This window comes from Mytilus trossulus, chromosome 10 (assembly GCF_036588685.1).
Source record: "Mytilus trossulus isolate FHL-02 chromosome 10, PNRI_Mtr1.1.1.hap1, whole genome shotgun sequence".
Lineage (NCBI taxonomy): Eukaryota > Metazoa > Mollusca > Bivalvia > Mytilida > Mytilidae > Mytilus > Mytilus trossulus.
In genome coordinates, this window is record NC_086382.1 from 40,525,931 (window position 1) to 40,544,529 (window position 18,599).

General features: G+C 29.9%; 1 protein-coding gene across 1 annotated transcript; it reads left to right on the top strand.

Moving 5' to 3' along the window:
* The first annotated feature begins 66 nt into the window (after positions 1-66).
* On the top strand, positions 67-13,382 carry LOC134686244 (uncharacterized). Its single transcript, XM_063545917.1, has 3 exons — positions 67-128; positions 11,208-11,253; positions 11,608-13,382. The coding sequence occupies exons 2-3, from the start codon at positions 11,248-11,250 to the stop codon at positions 12,814-12,816; spliced, it is 1,215 nt and encodes a 404-aa protein (XP_063401987.1). The 5' UTR covers positions 67-128; positions 11,208-11,247; the 3' UTR covers positions 12,817-13,382.
* Positions 13,383-18,599: the final 5,217 nt, after the last annotated feature.

An 18,599-nucleotide genomic window follows, 5' to 3' on the forward strand; every position in this document is an offset into this window, starting at 1 on the left:
TACATTTTGTACGTCATACAAACAGATTTATATTTGACCAAAATTATAGTTATTTGCTATCAAATAACAGAATTGAAAAATACAGACGCATGTACTCATCGTTTTGTCAATTTTTGTCTACATTTAAGGTAAGTTTCAATTTATTTCAAATTTGAAAAATATTCCTTTTTTTTCAGATTGCTATTTTTTAACTTTTTTCAGTATAAACAGATCTGTTTTATTTAATTTTTCATTCTTTTTTTTAATAATATATTTACCAAATTATATACTACATGTAGAATTGAAAACAAATCGCTGTTTATATAATTCACAACCAGTAACAACTTTCAATTAAATACAATAATTTGTATCCCTTATTCCTTGTGCTATTTTATCTCTCTTGATCTAGCGAAACTATGACTATGCTTATCACGGTCATCCTTTACTTTTTACAGTTTTTTTATTTTTATTTCAATTTTTGTTATTTTTATTATTTTTAAGAATTACAACAAATACAACAAATCACACATACCTAAAGTAATATAAGCAATATATTTGAATATATTTTTTTATAACAATAAACATTGTTGTAAATTAATTTTTATGTATATATGAAAATGATTACGGAAAGAAAACAAAATGTGAGGTGAATGTGTTCGTACATGGACATCCTTTATTTGTAATTTTATTGTTTGCTTATGAAAAAGACTTTTGGAAGAAGTAAACGCATAATTTTCAAAGGTAGATTAAACAATTGTTTTGTTTTTTCAATCTTTTATAGAGGGAATGGAAATAAATAAATTGCTGTATAATTTATTCATGTAATAATTTCCTAGAACACATCCGCGAAATCGTGGGCATTTAGAACTTGGTTTAAAGTATGTTAATATTGACTGAATATTTTTCAAAATATTTTGCACAAATAGTTATTACATTTAAGGCATCTTAAATACAAAATATCAGTCTGATTGGAATATTTTGGATTTGGACCATTTTAAATGGTTTTATCACAGACTGGCTCTTAACTAGTGGGATGAATTTTTGTTAAAAGATTTTATGACTGCAGAATTTCGGTCATAGGTACTAGGGGACAGAATAATTTAATTTTAATCATCCCCCTTTTACCAAAATCCGTTTTTTTCTTGTTTTCTTCTATATACTATGAACATTTTAAATCTAAAACTATTAATAGTTTTCATAGGTACATATATATACTATGAATAAGAGTATTTGCTGTTTACTACCAATCCACGGCAGTCAGTGATAGTAAATAGCAAATATTATTTATAGTATATATATATGCTCATAGTAACGTAAACAGTCAAAAATAATTGTCCTGTCCCCCAATTACCTATGAAAATTGTTTAGAGTCAGATTAGATTTAAAAGGGGATCCTAAACGGAAGTCTTGTCTCTGACTAAAAGTCTGTCCGATGACGAAAGCAATATCCGGACGCATTTATTTCGTTTTTCTCCCAAAATAACCTAAACATAAGAGAGCATGACAAATGCGACTATGTATGATACCTATAGGACACAGAGGTAAAATGATTAATTAATTGGGGAAGGAAGAAAAGCGAAACAAAAAATCAGGTCTGCTCGTTTAATAGTATAGGTATATAGTTACGAAGATAAACCATATAACTGTCAATGTTAAATCTTTAAATTTAGAAAACATTGCCCTTACGACCTTACCATTAATTAGGAACACATCAGTCAGTGCATTTAAAACGTAAGACAACTGGAATCCAACCACAGTAACATATGACTTCAATTGATTATCCGGAAAAGAGTACACTATGGGACCGTTCAATATATATCAGATGAATGGACCGGTGCAAAATGGGGCTGGGCAGGCACTTTTTTGTGCAAATATTTGGATGTGCTAGAACTTTTTTTAATTTGTTTAGTGGATGGGCCAGAACTAATTTTATAAGAAAAACTTTGCTATTAATTTTGCCGGTGTGTAGGAATTTCTTTTTGCAACACATGTCTCAACCAACTGGTAGCTTGGTTCATTTCTGTCAATTTAAGAATTATAATTTTTTGTTCGGACTAACTTTAAAATGTTTTTGACCTTAAAGAGTACCAAGTTGTTTAATTGAATGGTGTCTTGCTGTTAAATTTATGTATTTTTAAAATTGAAAGGTAAAAAAAAACAGCTTAAACTTTCAGTTTTGGCTAAATTTAGATAGTAACCTTAATATTTTTATATAACCTTTTCAAATCAACTTGGATTTTCATAAAACTCTGCAGCTATTTGATTTATATGTTGATCTTATAGAAAGCCAGATTGTTTGGTTGTTTGGTGTATTGCTGTCATTTTTATTGAACTTATAAATAGGTTAAAAAAAACAGAGCAAAAATTTTCAGTTAAGATTGAATCCAGATAGTCATCTTTAGAACTTTTTTAAATCAACTTGGTTTTTCATATAAATTTACAGCTATATTATTTATATATTGATCTTACAGAATATTTGGTTGTTTTGCATTTTGTGGTATTGCTGTCAAAACTAGGAATGTAATTAATGTGTAAAAAAAAAGCTGCATCAAAGTCAAAAACATGTGTTCCTAAATTGCTTTAAAAAGACTTTAATTTCTTTCTTTCTTGGGAAGACGAATGGATAAAGGGACATTGATATTTGTAATAAAAACATATTTTGTATTTAAGACAAAAAATAGTTATTCAGCATAAGATAATATGGTAACTTAAGTCTAAAAGTTATTGCACTTATTTTAAAGTATTTCATTTATTTTAAATTAATAGGGTATTTTGAAAATTGAATACAGATTGAATATTTACTTTATAAAATATTTAAATTGTTAACAATAGTTTGAATCAATCTGCATGTCCTATGGTCACAAAAGGGGAAAAAGTGGTGACCCTCCATTGTTTGATTTAGAACAAAGACATAAGAAGAGATACATTAAACTGCTTCAAATTTAAAATAACCTCAAAGGTATAATCTAAGTCTATTTGATATTAAGGTTAATATTTTCTTCATATGTGTTTTAACTTGCATAAATATTGTTAGCACTTCTTTTAGCCTCCAAAAAAAACTGGCTGATGTATGATGTAATTGCTCCAAGAGGAGGGGCAATTTGAGGGGTTTATTTTTTATTTCTTATTTTTTTCAAATTTCAAATTTTTTATTTTTTTTTAAGACAAAGTCTTTGAATCATAGTGAGTAATTACAAGTCCGATTTTGACAAATACTTGTAAACACAACTTCAATGAAAAAACGAAACACAAAATCTCATAAATACACATCTTTATATCTAGTACGATAACCAATTTTCGATAAAAATTAATTAAATAATATTTTTGAACAACATATATCAGAGGATGGCTTGAATTTAAAATAGCATTTAAGGATTTATGGAAACAGCCCTGTTGTAAACAGGAAATTCTAATTGAAGGGATACAATTTTGGGGGGAAATCTTCTATAATACTGTCAAATATATTTCTGATGGCAATAATTCAAATATTATGAAGTTATCACACATAATCTTTTCCAGACTCGAACAATTGACATAGAATTACATAAAAAGGATTAATTAACATATGAAAAGTAAATTTAAGTTTTGTTGTATTAGTATATAAATTAGTTCAGCCGCTAAAATTTCAACTGGGTCCCTGAAAGAATATTTTATATGTATGGCCCCTGGAGAAAAAAAGTATCTGAATTGTACAGTATTGCGCAAAAGATTTGTAAGATCTGTAGAAGTTTTTGGGCATGTTTTCAAATTGGTCTACATTAAGGTCCAAAGGGTCTTAATTAAATGATCTTGTTAGATTTTAACAAAAATTGAATTCTTGGTTTGCTTTGATATACAGAATCTAAAAATGGTTTTAGATTTTTGATTATTGGCCCAGTTTTCAATTTGGTCCAAATTGGGGTCCAAAATTTAACTTAGTTTGATTTCATCAAAAATTAATTTCTTGAGATTCTTTGATATATAAATGCTGAATCAATCCATGGCCATGTATTTGGATTTTAGCGTCTGGCGTATAAAATTATAATCCTGGTACTTTTGATAACTAATTAGATACTGTACAACAGAAGGTAAATTTAAATATTTAAGTTCATTAGACCACATTCATTCTGTGTCAGAAACCTATGTAGTGTCAACTTTTTAATCAAAATCCAAATTCAGAGCTGTATCAAGCTTGAATGTTGTGTCCATACTTGCCCCAACTGTGTTGGACCTCTGCGGTCGTATAAAACCGTGCCCTGCGGAACATCTTTTTTTTTATATAATCACTTCGATTTTAAATCTTTATTGATTTTTTGTATTTTTACAAAAAAAGTATGAACTACAATTTATAATTTTGTTTTGAATTAGAAAGGTTCTAAAAACTTCAAGAATTGTCTGATAAATGAATATTATTTCAAGAAAAAATCACCAAATGTACATAAATTCCAGATTTCACTTATTGCGTAAAATTATGTTCGGCAATAGGATGAATAATCATCACCAGATTTCAGGTAATAAGCTTAATGCCTGAAAATTTCAGGCAATAACTTAATGCCTAGGCGTTAGCTTATTGCCTAGGATTTAAGCTTAATGCCTGATTTCACTTATTGCCGCTAACATATACACCAGTTTGATTTCCAGATATAAATATGCAAACATTAAAATATAAAAAAAAACTAAATCTTTTTGATTGTCTTTGAGTTATAGAGGGACAAGTACTTTTTTATAGATTTATTTAGATGGGCAAGGACTTTTTTGCAGAATTTAAAAGGATGAACATAATCATTTTAATGAAATAATTCAACAAGGTCAAAAACAACGCTCTAAAAAATATTTATTTTTATGAAGGAATAAACAACAAAACGATGACACAAAAGAAAAATTTCAACATGGCAACATATCGATGAGATATCTTCCCAAAGATTTTATTGGTTACTGACTTTGCAGACCAATGATATATTTTAATTAGATGTATTGCATAACTTTATCGTACATATTTTAATTAAAAAGAATATATCGGTCCTTCTCATTATAAATCTCCTGACAGTTTTCTTATCGCGGAAACTATTAATTGATAATTAACCGGGTTCTCTACCTATTATTAACCATATCATGATTTTGAATGGATTCCAGTAATCGCAAATTAATAGGTTAACCCTTTTGATATAAAAAAAAAAATAGATAATCTTATTGGTCAAAGTTACATTTAATTGATATCAATATTAAAGCAACACTGTAACATAAATTGGATTTTTTTCCTTTGATGTTTTTATGAAATAATTTTCTTAAAAAGTGTGGTGAGGGAAAACCATAGTATATTATACGCAAATTAATGTCGTACCATACTTTGCTAATTAAATATGCAACTCAACTAGAATTCAAAGGAAAAAAGGAGGAGCTTCAGCCATGGTATAACATATTCATGTTCATGTTATTCCATGACTGAAGCTCCACCTTTTTTTTTTAAATGTATCCACCTCTTAAATATTTAGGAAACTGTTAAACGTACTAAAAGGTCAAGATCTTCATTTGTTTTTATTTCATAACAAAAAGCAATAAATTATGTGTACCCAAATCTTAAGAAACCTTTTTCAAACAATATAGGATTGTTACGAATTACCCTTATTTTGTAAACAATTACTAAATGTTTCTTCTTTAAGTTGTGTAAAAAATGAAATGTGAAACTATTATTTCCTTTGCGAAGATCCAATTAAATTTCGATTCAAAATGTATAGAAATGTATAAAAATGCATTTTGTAATGAGATGAAAATTCTGTAAAATATGATTAATTTGTATGATACTTAAAAACAAAACAAAAAACAATTCTTACCGTCATTAGAATAATTATTTAATCATTGTCCGACGCTGGAATCCGATATTTTTGTTAACCTGAGTCTGATGACATTATGAAGTTACTTGCACAAAAAACCATACACGGGGCGCAAAACTAAATAAAAATGCGGAAAATCTGACATTTTCTTTCCTTTTTGCAGATTCAGAGGTTCTATTACATGAAATACACAGAAGATCATACACGTGGCGCAAAAGTGACTTGCGCGAGCTTCCATTTCATTGGATAAAACTGTAACGTGATCAATTTCAAATATTAGTTGAAGGTCTTGAAGCTGTCAATCATTTTATTTATATTACAAATTTTATATACCATGTGTCTTACTCATTAACATATTTAAATAAACTCATCCTTCGGATTCGTTTGTTTAAATATGTTAACTCGTAAAAACCATGGTATATATAGTACTTGTAACAAAAAGACCTATTCAATTCATCACCTGGTCAGTACTTGAAATAGTTAAAGGTGAGCTTTATTAGATCTCAACCTTTTAGATATATTTTTTTCTTATTTTCAGTTCGATTTTTATGTTACATATTGGGTGGTGTGTATTTGTAGTTAAAAAATCATAAAAACCATCACTATTTAACATATGGATTTTTTCTTTGTCTCGTGTATATGTTGTTTTACAGGATTTGCATGATTTTAACATATGTTTTATCAAGGTTTGTATTTGATTCATTAATTTATAATTTAATTTTGGATGTAACGCGTCTTCTAACGTTGTTGTGTTATCCCCTCATAGACATAATTTAGTCATGTGACCGTGACGTCATCATCGGTGTATCTTTGATAACTATTTTTATGGTTTACTCCGGTCTAAAATGGAATTTAAAATAAAATTATAAGAAATAACTGTAATATTGTTTCTGTCTGTTCGAAATAACATAAAAAATTGGGTGCACATTTAAAAATAACCCGCTACATAAAATATAACAGTCCCTCCTTAAATATATAATGCTTTAATTTTAAAGTATTGAGTAAGAAATATAACAGAAATAACAAATGATTTAATGTCTTCATGATATGATTGTATTCCGCTATTTTTAAGATAACAGTTTTTGAGGAAATTTGTCTGAATTCTGGACATGACATGTCAGTAACCGCTAGCAGTTCTTTGTAAATTATATTGATTATTGACATTTTGCTTAGTTTCTTCTGTGAACATTTTTAATTCTTAAATCGGATTTGACTTTTATGAGACTATGTGTTACTGTGTATATTGCTGTGCTTTTGTTTATTCAACATTGGCTAGAACAAAAGATGGACGGTTAAGATCTAACAAAACACGATTAACCCTACCTTATTGTTTGCACACGTCCTAAATCAGGAACCACTGACTTAAGTTAGTTTTGTATGTTTTTTATTTAATTTTGGTTCATTTTTGGTTCATGTTAAGTATGACTTATATTTTCAATGAGCTAATGCCGTTTAAGGTTAGGATCTAGCTGAAACCCAATGTCTGTGCTCTTTGGTCGGGTCGGTGTCTCCATGATAGTTCAAACATTGTTTCTTCAAAGATTTTTGGACAAAATTAGTATCATATCAGAGAGGATTTTGTATAAAAACAATTATCTGGGTACATAATGTACCTCGAGGAGGCGTCCAAAAATTCTTAAAAGCCCTCAAATCAAATCTCCATGCCTATTTGGTAAAAGAATCACACTTTTTTTTCGCCACTGGCATAACTTTTGTCTTCTAACAAATACGAACTGTAAACTACCTTAAATATAGTTAATTAAAACGTGTGTACAGCTAAAAAACAAATGTGAACCAATTTTTTATAATATTCAAAATACGGCACTATTTGTTAACCTGTTTGCTGTTATTAAACTCATCATTGATACCAGGATTGAAATTAAATTGACGCCAGACGAGCGTTCCGTATACAATGTCTCATCTGTGACGCTCGAATCAAAAGATTGTAAATGCCAAATCAAGTACGAATTTGAGGAGCATTGCGAACCAAATCAAGTACGAATTTGAGGAGCATTGCGAACCAAATATTTTAAAAATTCTAGCTTAACAAAGTTGGATTATTATATATAAACACTCAGATATTTTCTCCAGTAAACATGGTAAATTATATAATATAAACTGATTCTCATCAGAAAATATTTTTACTGCTTGCAATTATACACTTTCTTTTTTCGCATTTATAATATAGATAAACAATCATTATACAAAAACAAAATAAACATACATGTGAATAAGATAAAGTTTAGATATAATGAATATTCATTATGTTGTTAGAATAAAAAGAAAGTGGCTATCTCAATACTATATCTGTGTTAATTGGTTTCAAAAATTCCTTAATTTACTGAAATATACTTATATTAAACAATTACAATAAGTCGTACATTGTATATGCGTTATTAGCTCGTAAACATAAATAATATATCAGTTCTTTTTTTCATCTTGTTTTCATAGTTGTAATATTATGCTTATTTTTTGTTCCACTGAAAAGACTGGTGCATATTTTTCAAATATTTATATTGATTTATATCTACGTTTGCATATAGTGAGATTATAATTATATATTACTTTTGAAGATATAATGCATGATAAAGTTATTTATAACTTCTGGTGTCACAATCGTATAATAAATTGAAATGCATGTGTCATTATTTATACTTATTCACACAAAGAGAGTTGAAATGTATAATTGGTCCTAGATAAGCACAACTAATTATATGTAACAAGTTATTGTTACTATAGGTGTCACATTACCAAATTAATGACACAATTTGAAATGTATGTGTCATTAATTATACTAAATCAGACAAAGAGAGTTCAAATGTGTGATTAATCCTAGATTAACACAGTTAATGAAATATAACAAGTTGTATAACAGTCTGGGAATGATTTTTGCGTAAAAAATATATGCATGGTTTTTTTCTGACTGATTATGATTTTTTTCACTGAATTCATTGGATGTTGGATTTGTCTTGATATATTTTCTAGTCAAATATAAACTAAATCATACCACATCTTCTCTTTTATAATTGTTTATCTATTAGTTGTTATTGCATTGAACTAGCTTTGAGTAACTCTGAGTACACCATATTTGTATTAACTTCTGTCTTTTGTGATTTTGTTAAGGTATCGATCTTATCAGTAATCTTTTTCAACTAATAAGTATACTCTATTTTACAACATTTAGTCTTGGTATCTATGATAAGTTTATTTCCACAACTAAATGTGTCAATTCAAAGTTATAAGCCTGTAATTAATTTGTCGTCTTTGTGTATATCATGTCTGCTTTTCATTTAATACTTTATACTTTCTACATAAATCATGCCATGTTACTTTTCTTGTTTGAACTGTTTTACTTTTTTGATTTCAGTAAACTGTATAGCGAACTACGGTGCATTCGAATTGCTAATATTTGATTATCATAGGGTGATCTGTACTTGTAACTTCTACTTGGTTTATCTGTGGTGCTGGCGAATTATATATCTGCAAACGTGCCACACCTTCTTGATTTTGTTTTAAATATCAGTTTTCAAATTTTTGGTTTATTCTTTCCTGGCTGACTTCCCTAAAAGTACTTTTTAGCTGCAAGTCATTTAAAGTGCTTTTTCATCGAATGTTCGAATTCAACAGTTTTTTTTAAATCACTTCCCAAAATGGGTCCTGTTTCCGCATTTTCTGATAAAAATTGATATTCAGGCGAAATAGCTGTTGATGATATAGCTTGTGATATATTATTTGTAGCAATTGAAATGTAATTAATCCAGGCATTGTATGATTCATTATTTGAAAATGCCTTTACCAAGTCAGAAATATGACAGTTGTTGGCTATTCGTTTGATATACTTTATCATTTGATTTGCCATTTGATTAAGGACTTTCCGTTTTGAATTTTCCTCGGAGTTGTGATTTTACTTTTTACGAATTCCTAGACAGATGGTTGCCGATTATAAAGAAGGTGTTACAATTAGAGATCTAAGTTGTGAAATTGAAATCATCTATTCCGAATTTTACGGACGCAATCACGAGCTTGAGGGCCTTTGTTTTAACATATTTTTCATGCATGACACCGGATAAGTTTCATTTTCAGTAACAACAAATTTTGTCCTTTACAAAACCTAACAACCCGAATTATACTTATAACCAGAGTTGCACTTATACACATGGATGCTAATGGTGACACATGTGGAGCCGGTCTGCTTACCATTACCTGTGAACCTGTTATTGTTTAAAATAACTGAAAATTAACTCGAATATCTTAAGTTTTCACGCTTAGAAATATACGTCCAAACCAATTATGCATCAACACCTCGCTATACAATAAAATATAATTGTTTTCATGCAGGAACATCATGCATAAAAAAGCACGTCCATATTCTCATGGACTTTTCTATAACAAGTTCTGCTTAATAAAAAACACATAGGGAGGAAAGATGGAGTATGAACTATTTTTCAAATCACCCCGAATGAGATTTGTCGTCAAAACTATGTTGTTGTTACAAAGGAACGTAACAATATATATAAAAAGAAGATGTGGTATGATTGCCAATGAGACAGTTTTCAACAAAAGACCAAAATGACACAAACATTAACTATAGGTCACCGTACGGCCTTCAACAATGAGCAAAGCCCATACCGCATAGTCAGCTATCAAAGGCCCCGATAAGACAATGTAAAACAATTCAAACAAGAAAACTGACGGCCTTATTTATGTAAAAAAAATGAACGAAAAACAAATATGTAACACATAAACAAACGACAACCACGTGCACTGAATTACAGGCTCCTGACTTGAAACAGGCACATACATAAATAATGTGGCGGGGTTAAACATGTTAGCGGGATCCCAACCTTCCCCCTAACTTGGGACAGTGGTATAACAGTACAACATAAGAACGAAATATATATATCTACTCTAACTATGTCTTCAAATAAGCCCCGCCTTCTTACCAATATAAAATAAATACGGTTCATTTTAAACATTCGTATTCCTAGAAGTGTTTAGGAGATACAATATAGTAATTGATAATTCTTTTTGTTGATATGAATCTTTAACAAAAGAACAATTCGATTCACATATGGAGTATTTATGATATTATTATAAGATGATAAAATTGAGAATGGAAATAGGAAATGTGTCAGAGAGACAACAACCCGACAAAGGAGCAGAAAACAGCCGAAGGCCACCCATGTGTCTTCAATGCAGCGAGAAAAATCCCGCAACCGGAGGCGTGCTATAGCCGGCCCCTGAACAAAAATATACACTTGTTCAGTGATAATGGACGTCATACTAAACTTCGCACTATACACAAAAACTAAAATGTATCGAATAATATAAATGAAATATCCACAAGATGAAGCATCGTTTGTTTAAGAACAAATTGAAAAATAAAACGTACTGTATTGTTTTTTTTCTTGATTTCAGGACCAATGACATAGGCTATTCTAAAACTTGAAACAACATTATGAATGTGAGTAGAAACGATTTTTAGTAGTTACATATAAGTAAGTTCAGGTCCTATACGCTAAACTACAGCAACAATTTTAAATGTCGTTATACAACATGTAACTAATTTGTTGAAAAACCGCTGCAGATGATTTGTCGTGCATTTTATTGTTAAATTATATAAACAATTTTTAGGTAGAATTTGTAAAACTTTTCACATACTAGTAAACAAAACAATCTCGGACTTAATAATTGGCTACATATATTTATAATATTAATCAAAATCAAAACTTATCTACAAACACTAAGTTGTATGCGAATTGGAAAATATTTTCAGCAAGAGTGTTATTTTAGTGTATTTTCTTTTCTTTTTTTTCAGGAAACAGATACCATACAAAAGGATGCTGCTGTTGGTTCCCTAGTGACAGTTTTATTTACGTCATTAGCAGTAATGTCGGTTTTGATCGACGTCATTTATATCATTGTTTGCTTCAAGGCTCTTAAGAAAACATTTCATCATCTTACAATTTTAGTTTTGTTTTTCAGCGATATTACTTTGGGGATTTCATCAACATTGTTTTCGTTAGGAACTTTAGTTACACATGAACATGTTGGCTCGTGTCTTCTACAAATACAGATTGTTGCTTTTGGCATGCTATCAAACTATTGTTTAATATTTCTTCTGTGTTTGCAAAGGTACTTGGTTGTGAGTTCGCATAACTTTGGAATAGTTGACACATTTGATAAGAACAAATACAAATACATAGGAGGATCTCTATGCGTCGTGCTAGTAGTTTCGTTTTGTGGAACTGTATTGACTCCCCATGCCGAATTCATGCAAATTTGTAGACCTCCTGTTGTATATGGGGATCATTTTTATATTTTTATAACTGTAATTTTTTTACCAATATCTGTTGTCATATTTCTTTTATTGGTAATGTCAGTGATCACTAGTTTTCGCATTTGGCAGATATATTTTAAAAGCACAGTTGCCCCTATGCACGTTATGAGAGAAAGGAAAAACAATATTTGCAATGTGCAGACTTCTCCATCCATAATTGGACAAGATTCGGCGACTTCTTCCCAAAATGTTTCTATTGGATCAAAGAGGAACAAAAGTGAGGCAGATGGTATTTTAATCATGACCGTAGATAGTATAGATATTCAACTAGATACCTTGAGTGCGAAATTGAACTGTGATAATACAGTATTATCAAAGAAACATAGCTGTACGCATGAAGATAAAGGCATGAATGATTTGAAAAGTAACACCAACATATGTTCGACATCCAAAGATGTGGCAATATCTATTGATGCCAATACACAATTGCAAAAGTCTTGGGAGATCCGAGCATTTTTTACAACTATCATTATTGCCTTCCAAACTGTAGTTTTGACAACACCTTTGGTTGCGTCATATTGGATGGAGGTCTTATCGAGTACTCCTTTAACACTGCAGGTTCGAATTATACTTGTATTTCCATTTCTGATCAACTCATTATCAAATCCTTTTATTTATGCTTGGAGAATACCGGAAATTAGACAGGAGTTCAGGAGGCTGTTTAGGATAAACCCTGAATTATCATAAATATATGATGTCGCCCTATGTCCCCCATGGGACGAATTTGATTATGTCAAGTCATTATAAATATTGAAATCTAACAAAAGTATGTTAAATATTTTGTATCAAAATTGTAGCTATGTTTTAAAAAAGAATAAAGCATAACACTCTATAGCTAGTGCAATCAAGTAAATAGTGGTAAAATTCAAAGCGTAATCAGTTAATATACAAACCTACTAATGACACTTCAAATCTGAATGCTATCATTTCACGTTTTCATAGTATATCAAATGGTTTGCTTAGTAAGCTTATAATTTCTAACAGATTTTTATAACCTTGCACATCGAAAATTCTGCTGTCCAAGTATTTGAAATTCATGATATTAGATATGTTATACTAGTATATTCAAACTGTTGATACACATACCTTATGTTTCATAAAGAAAAGTCAGTTTCCTGTCAACCGCCTACACACAATAAGCTGGTTTTCAAATGAATCAAAATAACATGTCATTACATTGCCCTGATTATAAGGTTTTATACATTTTTTTGTACAAAATCTATTTATAAAATAACATTTTTGTTTTGTTTTAAGTGGTGGTAATATTTGACTTATAATGTAACTATTGATAACTTTGAACTGTGAATTTGTAAAAGATTGTTTATATGGATGCATACTTATAAGTATGTGTATTTCAAACATACGGTATTTTGTGTGTGTCACATTTCTATATTATTTTTTTTATTGTATATCTAATATCAATCTATTTAACAATAAATGTTTTATGATACTTGGTTGATCAGACAAGCATAGAAGATTATTAACATAATGGAACTAAGAGATAACTTTTTAAAGCATTTGTGAGTGAATAATTGGGAGTAGTTCTATAACCGTTGAAATCTGGTGCGATCAGTTCTAAACTCTTTTAAATTTTTTCTTTAAGATAACTGATTTATTGGTCCTTAGCATTTATATTCTCGAGCTCTGACAATTTGTCAGAATTGATCTAACCTCGTTTCAAAATCTGTTAGAATCAATAATAACTCCTTTTCAAAATGTGTTTGGATCATTAATTTATGATTTATTTATTGTTGGTGTTTTAAAGCCAATTTTAAGCGCCAAATTTAAGTTATTTTGTGGTTGTCAGTCTTTATAGGTGGCAGAAGCGGAGGTGCCCAGAGTAAACCACCCACCTTCAACATTTTCGATAGGAAAACTTACTATCAATGTAAACAGTCCTGAACTGAAGTCTTGTCTATGACTAAAAGTCCGTCCGATGACGGAAACAATACCCGGACGCATTTATTATTTCGTTTTTGTCCCAAAATAACACTAACAGAATAATCATAAGAGAGGATGACAAATGCGAATATGTACATGATACCTATAGGATACATAGGTTTGATGATTAATTTATTGTGGAAGGAAGAGAAGCAACAAACAAAGTGAGGTCTTTTCGTTTAATAGTAAAGATATATAGTCGTTAAAGATAAAACATCTAACTGTCAATGTTAAATCTTTAGAATTTAGAAAACATTGCACTTACGATCTAACCATTAAATAAGAACACATAATTCAGTGCCTTTAAGACGCAAGACAACTGGACTCGAACCACAGGAAGATGTGACTTTAATTATATTATACGAACAAGAATACACTAAAAACTGTTAATTCTGAAAACAATGCTCTTGAAAAGATTTATTTTTTATAAAGGAACTAATAACAAACAAAAAACGATGACACAATCGAAAATTTCAACATGGCAACATATCGATGAGAAATATTCCAAATTATTTTACTGGCTACATACTTTGCAGAACAATGTTAGTATTTATTATATATATTGCATAACTTTGTCTTACATATTTTAATCAAAAAGAATATATCGGTCGACACCCTATTATAGATCTCCTTACATTTTTCTTATCGCGCAATCTAGTAATTGATAATTAACCGGGTTCTGAACCTATTATAGATCATCAGGATTTTGAACAGATTCAATTAATCGCTTATTAATGGGTATAAAAAAAAGAAGCTTTGTTATTTGTCAGAGGTTATATTTCATTGATATCAAAAAGAAATATTGTAGTATAAAGACCTATTAATCATCTGGTCAGTACCGGTCATAATAAAAGATAACCCTTATTTGATGTCAACCTTTTAGATATAATTTTTTTTAATTTTCAGTGCGTTTTTTATGCTACACATTGGGTAGGTTTTTTTGCAGTGAAGAATTATAAAGGTCATCGCTGTTCAACAAATGAATTTTTTATTTGTCTCGTGTAAATGTTGTTTTCAGATTTGCATGATATTAACATTTATCAAGGTTTGTATTTGATTCTTTTAATCTATATAATGCTTTAATTTTAAAGTTATGTAAACCAACTTAGTATCGCGGCTACTTTATTTCGCGTACAGTCCTTTCTATTCCATTTCGCGATTCTTAACTTTGAGAAATCCTAGTTTTACATATTCGCGACGATTTGTATTCGCGTTGTTTGTCTGTTCGCGGAAATCGCGATAATAAATCGCTCGCGAAAATTAGTTGGTTAACAGTATTGAGTAAAAATATAACATGAATAACAAATAATTGTAAGATTTGTATTAACTTCTGTATTTGGTAGTTTTGTTAATGTATCGATCAGTTATCTTTTTCAACTGATTAGTATACTCTATTTTACAACATTTAGTCCTGGTATATATGATGAGTTTATTTCCACAACTAAATGTGTCAATTCAAAGTTATAAGCCTGTAATTAATTTGTCGTCTTTGTGTAAATCACGTCGGCTTTTCGTTTAATACTTTATACTTTGTACATAAATCATGCCATGTTATTTTCTTGTATGAACTGTTTAAGATTGTTGATTTCATTTACCTGTATAGCGTACTATGATGCATTCGATTTGCTAATATTTTATTATCATAGGGTGATCTGTACTTGTTAACTTCTACTTGGTTTATCTCTGGTGCTGGCGAGTTATATATCTGCAAACGTGCCACACCTTTTTGATATTGTTTTAAATATCAGTTTTCAATTTGTTTCCGGATTTTCTGATAAAAAAAATAGATATTCAGCCGAAATAGTCGTTGATTATAATTATAGGGAAAACAGTTCCCATTTCCATTCTCAATTTTACTATTACATTTCCCAGCTTTAGGTTTGCCTTTTGTGTACCCAGGGCATGTGAAGGAAGTCAAATTAGGAGCGATGTGATTGATGTTTTCATTATAAAAAGTAGTTAATTTAGAAAGAGTTAGCATTGTCGCCAAGACAGAATAAATAGTATTGTTTTCCCTATAGGTTCATTGCTTGTGATATATTGTTTGTAGCAATTGAAATGTAATCAAAGTTTGCCTTCTATCGAAATCCTGTTTGTCCGTTTTCGCTAGTGTTTGGACACGAATGATAAGATATCAGATAAAATAAACTCTAATGACAAATTGAGATCTGAATGACATCTATGGTAATAACAGTTTATAATTTGATTTGTTTATAGATTAAAGGGGCACTAGCTGCCATATTTGTGTTCACCGATTTGACTCAAATGCTCATACTTTATGATTTATTTCAATGTTAATTATTTTTCCAAACAATCATACATATAAAAAAAAAACAAGTTACAGGACATGGTCTCAATAAGATGTAGCTTCGTTTCGTGTGAAATTTAGTCAAGACGCCATCTAAATAACTATCGAATACACCTTTTATCACCATGTAAATTATGTAAACATATACACAGATGTCAATAGGTTAAGCAACTCGTGCAATTGGATTTTTATAGGTCTGTTAAATTTTGTAATATAGATTAAACATGTATGTTTATCGTCGTTTTCACATTGCTCATTTTTTTTGGATCGAATCAGTCAATAAAATTATTTACCTTTGTTTTAATTTCAATGTTGACATTCTTAAATTGGAGTTCATATAAATATGAGTTTAATGAGGTCGAATTATTCACTTGCAAATGAATAATTTATGCTCAATGTTTATTAGCTTAATTTGACAAAACTGACCTAATTTAGCTGATAAAGGCAAGTTATTATTTTCACTATTTCTCTTCCATTAATGATTGAACAAAAAAAAATCATACTTTATATGTTTTATATATTTGTAGCAATGGCCCCTTTAAAAACAAATATTAACGACAAAAGACTTAATTTCAGCTTCAAATTTTGTTACTGTATCATCATTCAAGCATCGCTTTCATTCCAATAAATATATCTGTTGACCCAGGGCCTGTATAATTCTACATTTGAAAATGCCTTTACAAAGTCAGGAATATTCGTTTGATGTGTTTTATCATTTGATTTTGCCATATGATTAGGGACTTCCCGTTTGGAACTTTTCTCTGAGTTCAGTATTTGTGTGATTTTAATTTTTTTCGAATTCCTAGACAAATAGTTGCTGACCACAAAAAGGTGTTGATATAAGAGATCTAAGTTTTGAAATTATAATCATCTATTCCTAATTTTACGGACGCCATTACGAGCTTGTTGGCCGTTATTCTAACATATTTTTCATGCATGACGACGAATAACATTCATTTTTTGTGAGTTTAATTTTTCTTCTTGTCCAAATAGAGACATGAAAATGGAAACCAAGGATGCGAGTTCATTTGCAGAATATCTAACTCAAGATTTGTGAAAAAGGTCATTTATTCAGAATATCATAAAGCATTATATTCCTGACAGTAATGGACAATCATGTCATCAAACAAAACTGAATAAATGACCACTATTGCAAAGGTGGGGAATAAATACCGCCACTCATAAATAAACAAATTACAAAACATAAACAAAAAACTATATATAATCAACATAGATATGATAGAATAATAATACTAAAAACTTTCTTTTTTTTTTAAATAAGAGGGTGTAGGTGGGTGGGAAATTGAAAATCTTTACTTTTCTGGCAAAACAAAAATAGCGTCTAGTAGCATTCAGTGCAATTGCGATAGTGCGGGCGCAACTTGACTCTTGTTGAAAGTTAGCATGCACTTTAACCTCATTGGTCAATTAAAATATTTGTGGCCAATGATAATTAGTATTGACCCTGATCATGCCATGACCATGCTGACTGCCTGTAATTGAAACTTGCATAATTCTTAGACAAAGACCATGGAAAATTTCGGTTTCTTATCACACCATTGATAAGAAATAAAACCTACACAAGTAGAAACAGAAGCCCACAAAGCTAAAAATTAGTGTATGAAAATTTACTGCCAAAAAAATGATTTATTTATTATAATAAAACTTATTTTCCGTAAGAACTTTTTTTTTCTTTTTTACAGAGTGTGACAATCCGTGTTAGACTTATATCCGGGTTTGCACTTATACACATGGGTGCAAAGATGACACATATGGAGCAGATCTGCTTACCATATCATGTGAACCTGATATTATCCCCGGTTTTTAGTTGGGTTTGTGTTGTCCAGTCTTATGTATTTTTACGTTGTGATTTATAAATTGTTGTTATTTTGACATTTTTTTCTTTTTTGCCAAGGCTTTGTCGGTTTTTTTTATCTTGATTTGTATTTTCATCAGTTGAATGCGATTTGCTTTGATAAACACTCAAGATATCAGCGTTAAAATCTTTTACGCGAAAAACAGTAAAAAATTGATAAAGACAAAGAGAAACGTATTCGTCTGTTACTCTGGTCATGATATCACTTTTATAAATTTTATTCTAAACAATTGACTACCGTATTTAAACTGAATTGGGAAGGGAAAAGTCTAGAGATATTTTTGCTTGCAGTTAGTTTTTCGTCTTTTTAGGCCGAGTAACTTTATGTACCCACAAATGAATCGA